The sequence below is a fragment of the Notamacropus eugenii genome, chromosome 3 (genome assembly GCF_028372415.1).
Source record: "Notamacropus eugenii isolate mMacEug1 chromosome 3, mMacEug1.pri_v2, whole genome shotgun sequence".
Classification (NCBI taxonomy): Eukaryota; Metazoa; Chordata; class Mammalia; order Diprotodontia; family Macropodidae; genus Notamacropus; species Notamacropus eugenii.
Genome location: NC_092874.1, coordinates 105,394,327 through 105,406,147, shown reverse-complemented (window position 1 = coordinate 105,406,147; position 11,821 = coordinate 105,394,327). Strand labels below are relative to the sequence as shown.

The 11,821-nt window shown below is 37.3% G+C and overlaps 1 protein-coding gene across 1 annotated transcript; it reads right to left on the bottom strand.

The window, feature by feature from the left end:
• Positions 1-2,576: 2,576 nt before the first annotated feature.
• LOC140531865 (olfactory receptor 9A4-like) lies at positions 2,577-3,521 on the bottom strand. The gene has a single exon (XM_072650532.1). The coding sequence runs from the start codon at positions 3,519-3,521 to the stop codon at positions 2,577-2,579; it is 945 nt and encodes a 314-aa protein (XP_072506633.1).
• Between the last annotated feature and the right edge of the window lie 8,300 nt (positions 3,522-11,821).

Genomic DNA, 11,821 nt, shown 5'->3' with positions numbered 1-11,821 from the left:
TGATAATTGGCTTAATGTCTTTCCAGTTTATTGATTTGTGTCCAGGAAGAGGACCAAACATGACATAAGAAGAGGTGGGTGAATGTTAACATTGGGATCCAGGTCTCCAATATAGTTTCAAGTAGGTAGTTGTGGATAAGAACTGGAAATCTGAGAGTGAATAGAGGGAAAACTCAAGTTTGAAACCAGGGGATGGATGCCCAAAATAACACAGAAGGAGCCGGAACAATTCAAGAGGTTGTCAATAAAATCAACAATGCTTCTCTTGTTTTAATTAAAGGTCAGAATGTGGTCCTTAGGTGTGATCAATCTAGAAGGCCTGCTAGGTGCGCTGTGGGTCAAATACTGGCTTTAGTCATTTGCCAGTTGCGTAATCCTGGCCATGTCCTGAACAAGAGTGCTGGACTTGGAGTCATAAAACTATGAGGTCAAATCCAACTTCAGATATTCATTAGCTGTATGACTCTGAGCAAGTCACTCTCTTAGCCTCAGTTTACTCATCCATTAGATGGTGGTAATAACAACACCTAGCTCCCAGGGCTGTTATGAGACTTAAATGAGATAACATATAGAAAGCATATTTTAAACCTTACAACACTACATAAATGCTAGTTTTTTATTAATATATTATACATGAACAAGTTGGATACAGTGTGTCTTTCCCAAGAAGTGATTTCTTCAAGATCATTCAGTGAGTTAATCGTAAAACTAGTTCTTGAATCCAGGTCTCCTGACTCCTACTTCCTTGGCCTTCTTGTTCCCCACTCTGGACAAGTTCTTCTCCTTACCTCCTCTGTAAGTCCTATTCTGCCTTGCTTGTGGATTGGTCACCTCCCTGAAAGGAAGTATAAATAATTTCTGATGGAAGAAACCTTTGCCTAAGTTGCCAAGGCCCATCTTTGTTGGTTGCACTTCCAAGCTCACATTCTCCCCTACTTGTTTTGCCTTGCTCTTTCAGTTCCTGTAATTCTCCTGGCTTCTGACTGCTTACTCAACTTTTCCATCTCCTACCTTGCTTTGGCCTATAACTGACATCCATCTTCCTCACAATTGTGAAACAGTGGAAAGAGGACTGAACTTGGAGACAGATGACCTGGTTTCAAATCCTGGTTCAGTTATTTACCAATGGTATGCTCCTGGACTAGTCACTTAAGGTTCTGATATCTCTTTACTCTTCTATAAAAAGGGACTGCTGATAGCTGTACTACCTATCTCACAAATTTAGCAGTGTGAGATGAAATAAAATATAAAAAATATTTTTAATCATCATCCATACTTTTGATAGCAGCTATTATCACTATTGTCCATTTACCTGACTATTTTGCTTTCTATAAGTTTCCCTACTCTGAGAAGACTCTTATTCTGGTTCACCTCCCTGGTTCTGACCTGAGGCATTGCTCTGACCCCTGAAAATCAGACTATATTTTCAAAGTGACAGCTTTAAGACCTTGGACAGTGATAGTTCAAATAATAATAAGCAACCAGAACTTGACAATACAGGTAACCAAGAACAGACATAGTGATCCATGCACCATACTTTCTATCTTAGGGTGGAATAACTACTTATATTTTAAATGTCCTTTTAAGTTATAAAATTTTCGATCATTAAATTCAACATATATTTTAAATGGCTTTTATATGTAAAGAGGTGGTTTGACTTAGATAGCTGATGTTAGAATAATAAAGACCTAAGTTCACATCCTGTCTCTTACGTGTACTGTCTTTGTGACCTAGGAATCACTCAGTTCTCCAAGAAACTCCTTAAGACTCTAAGTTTAGGAGTAGATGTCAACTTGCATTGGTAGAGGGACGTTTCTCACTAAGAATTCTCAATACCAATGAAATCATAGTCTGGTTCCCCAAAAATACGGACAAGGGACCTTTGTCTGTTGCCCTTCATTCTCAAAGAGGACCAAAATGACATCCCTATGTTAGAGTCAAGTTGCAGTGTGTCCAACTGTGGCTGATCAGAATAATACAAGCTCGGAATGCTCCACCACAGAATAGGTACAAATGACATATTTTATTCCCATTTCATAAAGGAAACAGTTCAGTCTCAGAGAGATTAAGTGACTTGTCCCAAGTGTCCAAATTCAGTACTAGTTCCATTTCTCCACACTATTTTTGGATGTTCAAGACTGCATTGAAGGAAGTCTTAGATTTAGAGCTAGGAAAAAAAAACTTTCCATTTTACAAATGAGGTAACTGAGGCCCTGAGAGGTTAATCATTTGCCCAAAGTCAGACAAGTAGTAAGTGACAGAGCTGTGTTTGGAATATAGCTGCTCAGCACCCAAATCCAGTGCCCTTTTCCCCTACTACACCACACTATTTCTTAAGGAAAAGAGATGAAATAAAATGCATATTGTCATCTAATACACAAAGAAAAACAGCAAGAAAGCGACAGCCCTATAATGTGCTACTTTAATCAAGTATTAATAATAAGAAATTAATGACATTTTTATATACAGTTTTATACATTTTGGCTTGTGCAAGCTTTACCTGCTTGAAGACTTTTTTCAGTGTTAATGTTTATGCCAATGTGAATTGTTGCCATGGGACCCTGCCCTGGAAACATCTACTTTTTTAAGAAATGACTTAATTGTTTTAACCCATCTGTGAGAACCTGTTTGACTTGGTCATTCCTCAGAGTGAAGATGAAGGGGTTCAGCAGTGGAGTTACCACTGATGTCATCAGAGAAATCATCTTGTTATACTCAGCTGCCTGGGTCTGCTTGGGCTTCACATAGAGAAACAGGCAGGTGCCGTAGCCTATTACCACCACAGTGAAGTGAGAGGCACAGGTGGAGAAGGCCTTCTTCTGACCAGAAGCAGAAGGGATCTTCAGGATGGTACAGATGATGTAGATGTAGGAGATGATGGTTGGAAGCATAGTGCCAAAAAGAATGAAAGCTGCCATCAGAAAAAGGATGAACTGCTGAAATCTACTGTCTCCACAAGTGAGTTTGAGCAGCTGGCCTCTCTCACAGTAAAAATGATTCAATGTATTTGGCCCACAGAAATAAAGATGATATGTTGCAACAATTGGCCAGATTTGGAACAGAAATCCAAATGCCCAGCATGTGATAGCCATCCAGAGGCAGACATGATGATTCATGATGAGACTGTACCTCAAGGGATTACAGATAGCTACATATCGATCTACAGCCATTGCTGCCAACAACACAAACTCTGATGTCCCCACAGAAAGATAAAGGTAGAGTTGAGCTATACATGCACCAAAGGACATTGTTTGAATCTGAGTGCTCAATAACCCCTCCAACATAGTAGGAATAACAACCGTTGTGATGAAAATCTCCATAGCAGAGAGGTTACTGAGAAAGAAATACATGGGAGAGTGGAGATGACAATTCACGCACACCATAATAATGATGACTGAATTCCCAAATATTATCACCATATATAGGAGGAAGAATATGGAAAAGAGCATGTGGCGGAAATCTTGTGAACCAGAAAAACCAAGCAGTCTCAATTCCAGAATTCCTGTGATGTTACCACTCATCCTACTGTCTACTGCAAAAGTAGCTGGGAAATAAAGAAGGGTTAGCCTGTTTACTTTGGTGAAAAGAGTAATGGGGTTGGAGATCAAAGACTAGGGTTTGAGTCCCACCTTTAACCCTCATTAGATTGTTATATAAATGCTATTATTATCCTTTCGCTCGTCCTAGATTCCTACGTTACAGGACAAGTCCACTCAATGCCGTGTTGACAAATGAAACAATACCCACACAACCAGCGGTTTCCCCAAACTTGTGCTCATTACCTATGCCACCATTCCTTATAAAGTGAGCATTTATTCTGAATCTTTTCATTCCTCCCCCTCCTCACATTCTTATATACACCTACTACTAACACCAAATCATCACAATGCACTTAACCTTTTTGTTCCATTTCCATAATACGTGAATCACCATATTACCCTAGCTAACCCATGTCCAGTTTCTTTCTATTCAAGAATTTCTGTAAGTTACTGCCAAACTATTTTTCTTCTGAAGCCTCATATCCTATCATCTTTCTTAAGGACATCTCCTTTAATGATGTCATTATTGAGATTTTTTGCCTCTATTCTTCACTTAGGAACTACTTCATCACCTCACCATGGTATGGTCTAGAGGTGACATTGGTTTCTTGAATGATATCTAAGTGAAACACAACATCTATCAGGTGCTAAGGACCAGGAAAAACCTTCGGTATTGAAGGACAAACTGTCTATTTGTCACTTCAGGATCAGCCTAGCTATTATTAAGAGGGTTATCATGGGAAGTTTGAACAGTGGAGGATGACTTGTTGTAGGTATAGAAACTCATGAAAGGGTGGAGAGTTTAGGAACTTTGTCAGTGGAAAGAGCACTCTTTCTAACAGTTTCTTGGGTTACTTCGTAACAAACTGCCCTCCAGCTTTATTTCAATCTGTGAATGACCATATACTTGAACTAATAATTCAGCCAGTTTCAAACAAACTTAACTCTATCCATTTCCTCAGAATTACCAGGAGATCCCATTACTTCTTTAACTGACTTCCTTATTTTCTTATCTGTGGAGATCCTTTATTGGTTTTGGAATCATTTATAATGGGCTATTTGTAACATTTTTTTCTGGTCACTGTATTGCTAATTCATACTTAACCTGTTATACTATTAAAACTCAAAAATTAGTCAAGGGGAAGAGGGTATACAAAGGAAAGAAAAAAAATATTGCCAGAATAATTCATACTGAGTAGAGAAGAGAGTAGAGAATGGGGAAATAGCATTCTCACCTGGGATAATCAGAAAAGGCTTTTTGAAGGAGGTAGCATTTGAGTTATGTAGGAACTTAACAGGTACACATTGAGAGAGAGAGAATACTCCACATGGGATAGTATCAGCATAGACTGAGGGACAGCAAAGCAGCGAATGTGCACAGGTGCCAGTGAGCAGTCCAGATTTCAAGAGTATAGCGTATAGAGAAGGAAATAGTGATATGACATTGAAAAGGAGAGCACTGGAGGCCATTTAAAGGAGGTTTTATACTCTAGGCAATAGGGAGCCATTGATGATATTTTAATAGAGGACTGTGGCAAACAGATCTCCTGTGAAAGAAAATCAAATAGTCTCTAGTCTGATGGATAGATTTGGGAATAGTCAATGCAGAATTCAAATAGTAAGGCTTCTTAGGAGTTGCAAAAGTTTATTGAATGGATCAAGGGAGATCATGGGGCAGAGAGTTTCAAGGTTAGACATAAATACATCATGTAAATGGTTGAAAGGTTACAGGGGCACCTATCAAAGTGGCAAAGAGGAAAGTATTGAGAAGTCATGAAGAAGGGCAAAATAGCATCACTAGAAGTGACATTTGGAGAATATTAAAGTAGATTGTAGTCATGAAAAGGAATATTAAGAGTTTAAAATCTTAGAAACAGAGAAATACTACATGATGAAATAAGGTGGCTAGGTAGGAAGATGAGTGATTAAAGAAAAAGAGAGATGATAGGAAAAGGGAACTGTGACTCCACTGTATTAGAAAGTGTCTTGAACATGAATGTTAAAGTCATGGAGGATGATGGTATAGAGTAAAGTAGAAAGTAATGCATATACTCAAGTCATAGAAGAAGGCAGAAGAGAGTCCTGGAGACCAGAAGATGTCAACAAGAAAAATTAAGAGAGGATGAATGACATAGTTACAATTACAAGATTTGTCAGAGATAGAGTATTTTTGAGGGAGAGCTAAGTCTCAAAAAAGATAGAAGGAATGGAAGAAAAGACTGAAGATGAAGTTAATTTACAGTAGAAGAAGGATTCTAAACAGCACCACATTTCCAATAAGTAGAGCAGGGAATACAGCAGTCCTGAAATAGGACTGAGGTGGAAAAGGGTAAAAATATTTTTTGTTCTGATCCTCCAATCTCCCTTATTCCTTTCTCATCACTTGACTCTTCAGCAGGAACATCCTCCCTAAGGGCAGTGTTCAGTGAAGAACCAAACTAAAAGAAGGGGAAAGACCTGGACTTTGGTTGCTCACTAAACATGTGACCCAGGAACAAATCATTTATACCCATGTGAACCACTTCTTATTCATCTGTTAAGCATGGATGCTGACAATACCTGCCTAACTTATTGTGAAATAATGCATAAAAATGTGGTTCATAGAATCAACAGTGGAAGCAGCAATGGCTGCTTCTAGAGCTCAGTCCACAGATGGTAAGGGGGGGCATCAAACATCTGATCAGAAGGAGATTGCAGGGGTCTTTTTGCTAGTACTGAGGCAAGTTTCTATTGCTTTGCCCATATTTGAATCTTGATTTCAATCCTGAGTGGTAGTCCCAGGAGGAACCCTAGCATAGCAGAGCTTGCAGCCAAAGTGATAGGGTAGAAAAGAGTGTTTGTGTTGACTGCCAGACCAGAGCATAGGCCAGGAGGGTAGTAAATGCCTATCATTAGATCATACCACTTCAGAAACTTATAGGTCCATAGAAGTATCTCTGAAAACAGCTCCACAGAAGCCTTGAAACTTGGATACTTCACCCTCCACTGTGGAATAAAGAGTTAAAAGTCAGGTAATAGGCTGGGAAAATGACAATAGGGGAAAAAAAACTCTGACTATAGAAAGTATCATGGTGACAAGGAAGATCAAAACACACACTCAAAAGAAGACAACAAAGCCAAAGCTTTTACATCCAATGCCTCTAAGAAAAATATGAATTGGTCAGATCTCAAAAAGGATTTTGAAAATGAATAGAGGTAGAGGAAAAATTTGGAAGAGAATTGAGTGTGATGGAAGAAAATAATGAAAAACAAGTCAACAGCTTAGTAAAGGAGATGGAAAAAAATATTGAAAAAGTAACACCTTAAAAAATAGACTAAGCCAAACAATAAAAGAGGTCCAAAAAGCCAACAAGGAGAAGAATGTCTTAAAAAAGCAGAATTGGCCAAATTGAAAAGGAGATCCAAAAGCTCATTGAAGAAAATAATTCCTTAAATTAGAATGGAGCAAAATGGGAGCTAATGACTTTATGAGAAATCAAAAAACAATCAAACAATCCCAAAAAAGTGAAAAAAAATGAAGACAATGTGAAATATCTCATTGGAAAAGCAACTGACCTTGAAAATAGATCCAGGAGAGATGCTTTTAAAATTATCTGACTACCTGAAAAGCCATGAAAAAAAAGAGCTTAGACATCATCTTTCAAGAAATTATCAGGGAAAACTGCCCTGATATTCTAGGACCAGACAGTGAAATAGAAATTGAAAGAATCTACCAATCATCTCCTGAAAGAGATCCCAAAAATGAAAACTCCAAGGAATATTATAAAATTCAAGAATTCCCAGGTCAAGGAGAAAATATTGCAAAAAGCCAGAAAGAAGCACTTCAAGTATGGTGGAGTTATACTCGGGATAACACAAGATTTATCAGCTTTTACATTAAAAGATTGGAGGGCTTGGAGTATGATATTTCAGAGCACAAAGTAGCTAGGATTACAACCAAGAATCATCTACCCAGGAAAACTGAGTAAAATTTTTCAGGGGAATAAATAAACATCCAACGAGATAGAGGACTTTCAAACATTCTTGATGAAAAGACCAGAACTGAATAGAAAAATTGACTTTCAAATACAAGACTAAGAGAAGCATAAAAAGGTAAATAGGGAAGGAAAATAAGGGACTTAGAAAGATTAAATCGTTTACATTCCACATGAGAAGATGATATTTGTAGCTCATAAGACCTTTCTCATTATTGGAGGAGTTAGAAAGAGTATATATAGACAATCACAGGTGTGACTTGAGTATTCAGGGATGATATTTAAAAATTAAAATTTAGGGGTGAAAAAGGAAGGCACTGGGAGAAAGAAAAAGGGAGAGATAAAAGGGGGTAAATTATCTCACATAAAACAGGTAAGAAAAAGCTTTTACAGTGGAGGGGGAGAAAAGGGAGGATGAGGGGGAGTAAGCGCATCTTACTCTCATCAGAATTGGCTGAAAGAGGGGATTATATATGCTCATTTAGCTATAGAAATCTATCTTACCTATGGGAAAGTAGGAGGAGAAGGGGATAGGACAAAGAGGGGTGATAGAAGGGAGGGCAGATTGGTGCAGGGAGTAGCCAGGAGCAAAATATTTCTGAGGAGGAGTAGGGTGAGAGAGAGAATAGAATAAACAGGGTTAAGATGGAGGAAAATACAGTAATAGTAATTGTGAAAACAATTTTGAAGCAAGTTTCTCTGATAAAGCCTCATTTCTCAAACAAATAGAGAAGGGAATCAAATTCATCAAAACAAGAGCCATTCCTCAATTGATAAATGGCCAAAAGATATGATCAGTTTTCAGATGAAGTAATTAACTGTCTATGGCCATATGAAAAAAATGTATATACTCTAACTCACTATTAATTAAGGAATGTAAATTAAAACATTTCTGAGGTAATACTGATACCTGTTAGATTGGCTAATAGGACAGAAAAGGTAAATGACAAATTTTGGAAGGATGTGGGAAAAATGGGACATTAGTTCACTATTGATGGAGTTGTGAACTGATTCAGTCATTCTGGAATTTTTAACTATGCCCAAAGGGTTACAAATCACGGATACTCTTTGACCTAGCAATACCACTACTAGGTCTGTCTCCCAAAAGAGTTAAAAAGAAAAAAGGAAAAACACATATGTGTATAAAAATATTTATAGCAGTTCATTTCTGGGGGCAAAAAATTAGAACTTGACAGGATGCCCATCAATTGGGGAATGACTAAACAAACTGTGCTATGTGATTATGATGGAATACTATTATACTATAAGAAATGATGAGCAAGATGCTCAAAGGAAAACCTGAAAAGACTTGCATTGGCTGATGCAAAGTGAAATGTAACATATACAAAGTAATAGCAATTTTGTAAGATGATCAGCTGTGAAGGATTTAGCTTTTCTCAGCAATACAGTGACCCAAGACAACTCTGAAGGACTTACGATGAAAAATGTTATTCATCCCCAGAAAAAGAACTGATAGTGTCTTAATACAGATTGAAGCATAACTTTTTATATACTTCTTTTATTTTTCTTGAGTTTTTGTCTGTTTTCTTTCACAACATGACTATTATGGATATATTTTGCATAACTACACATGTATAGCCTATATCAAACTGCTTGCCTTCTCAGTGAGGGGGTGGGGAGGGAGGGAGATAACTTAGAACTCAAAGTTTTGAAAATGAATGTTAAAATTGTTTTTACATATAACTGGGAAAAATTAAAAATTAAAAGAAATTACTTTTCAGAAGTGCTTCATAAAATTCTATACACATTCAAAGTGTCAGTAGTATGATACTTGTTCCTTCCAGGTACTGCCTCATTCTTCTCCAAGTTACTTTACTCCCTCTATCTATGATGGCTGTTCCTCACTTAAGATGTATCTGCCATTGCTGTCCTCATGCTTGGAATGTTATCTACCTTTTTAGTTTCCCTGGCTTTTAGCTTCCCTGGCTTCCTTAAAGACTCAGCTCAAAAAATCACCTTCTCCTAGAGCTCTTTCCTAGTCCCCCACCCCTACCCTATTTCCTAGTGCCTTCTCATCTGGGAGTGTATCCTATCTACCCTGTATATACCCATATATGCATATGTGTGTGTACATGCCTAGTTGTTTATGTATGTGTGTATATCTAATGCATATGTATTTACCCAGTTTTTAAATTTTTGTTATATATATGTATATATATACACATCATATATACATTATATATGTGTATATATGTGTGTATACATACATTTATATATATATACACATATGCATGCATGGACTTAATTATTTGCAGATTGTCTTAGCCATTTGAATGTGAGATACCTGAGGACATAGACTACTTTTATCTATCTATCTATCTATCTATCTATCTATCTATCTATCTATCTATCTATCTATCTATCTGTATGTATGTATGTATGCATGTATGTATGTATGTGTATGTGTGTCTTATAGTTGCAAAACCATGGGTAGATTGTAGAGCTAATATCAGTGTAGTCTCCACCAAAGAGGAGTACACGTAGGATATACACAGTTATTATAACACATACTTGCAGCAACATTGCTTTGTATCCTCTAGACATGTATGCACATCACCTCTTACTACCCTTCATACAGGAGAAAACTAGTGCTGTCATCTCACAGTAGAGATGATGGGAGACCCAGAATGGAAGAACATTGTCTCAGCCCTATCCAAAATCAGACCTAGGGCTTCACAACTTGATCTTATTTCATAGGAATCTTATTTCACAAAGGAAGTTAGTGAAGAAAATACTTACTCATCATAGGAAGAAACAACAAATGGCCCAAGACTTTCTAGAAAACACTGAATCTCAGGGCAGGGTGTGTCCTGACTGGTCAGTGACTCATCCAGGTGTCTGGTCTGGTTTGGGCACAGTTAATACTGATGAAAGCTTTTGATGAAACTGGCTACAGCAAAGAACTCAAGAAAAAAGTCCACTAATAAGAGTGCTGGAGGCAGCCCTCCTCTTTTCCTTACTCTGTCTCTATTTCTATCTCCCCAAGAGGATTTCTGGCTGAGATTTGTTTTTTAATGAGCCCAGGGACAAGAATCCCCCTCAGGACCCTTTCTGAAGAAAGTAGAAGAAACTTTAGTTCTTCCCACTTGTGGCCAATCAACTGTCACTTTGGAAAAGTTGCTTATAGTGCAGAAGCATGGCAATGAATGTCAGGAAAAATCCAGGCCCAGGTCTACAAAGGTTAGCAGTGTGGCCCATCTCACAATGATCAGTTGGCTCATCAATGCTGGTGAGTCCAAACTGAAATTAGGATATTGCAGAAAACTTGGGGAACATAGATGACTTAGGACTGGAAGTTTAGTTATCAGGGATTGTTTGAACAATGCCATCTAGGGTAGAAAATCAAGTCAATTCATTATTAAAAGATAGGTAATTCCAAATGCCCTCAGAATTTTTAGGTCTCCAAGGATTGTATAATAGTCTAAGGATTTAGAGTGGTTAAATCAAAAAGTAAGTAAACTACAAATTACACGTAACAGGATTTAATTACACATATTCTATATAACTCCAGATGGTGGCATTAGGACCACAGTGTAGCAGATTTTGCAGGGAGAAAGATTGGCTAAGTACAAGAAAAATGTTCTGGCAATCAGAGTTGTCAAAAATGTGATCTTTTGCCCTCTTAGATAATGGGGTTTTTGTCTCTGGAGTATCAGGCCATAGTTGGATAACCACCCATTAGGAATATTTTATAAGGATTTGTGAATGGTTCTAAATGATCAAGTAATCAAGAGTTCCTTACCTCAAGATGCTTCCCTTGTAAAATATTTTTATTGTAATATTTTTTTCCAATTACATGAAGAAAAAATTTAACCTTTTTTTTACAATTCTGAGTTCCAAATTCTCTCCCCCCACACTCATTGAGAAGACAAGCAATGTGATGAAGGTTATATCTGTTCAGTCATGCAAAACATATTTCCACATCAGTCATGTTGTGAAAGAAAACACAAATGAACAAAAAACAAGAAAAATGAAGAAAATTTTGAAAAAAGTATGCTTCAATCTGTATTCAGATTTCATTGGTTATTTCTTTGAAGGTGGATAGCATTTTTCATCATATGTTAAGTCATTCACATTTGATCATTATACAATATTACTGTTACTATGTATAATGTTCTCCTGGTTCTGCTCACTTCACTTTGTATCAATTCATGTAAGTCTTTTCAGGTTTTTCTGAAAGCAATCTACTCATCATTTCATACTCCACCAGAATCATATACTTCAACTTCTTCAGCCATTTCCAGATTGATGGGAATCCCCTCAATTTTCAATTCTTTGGCACCACAA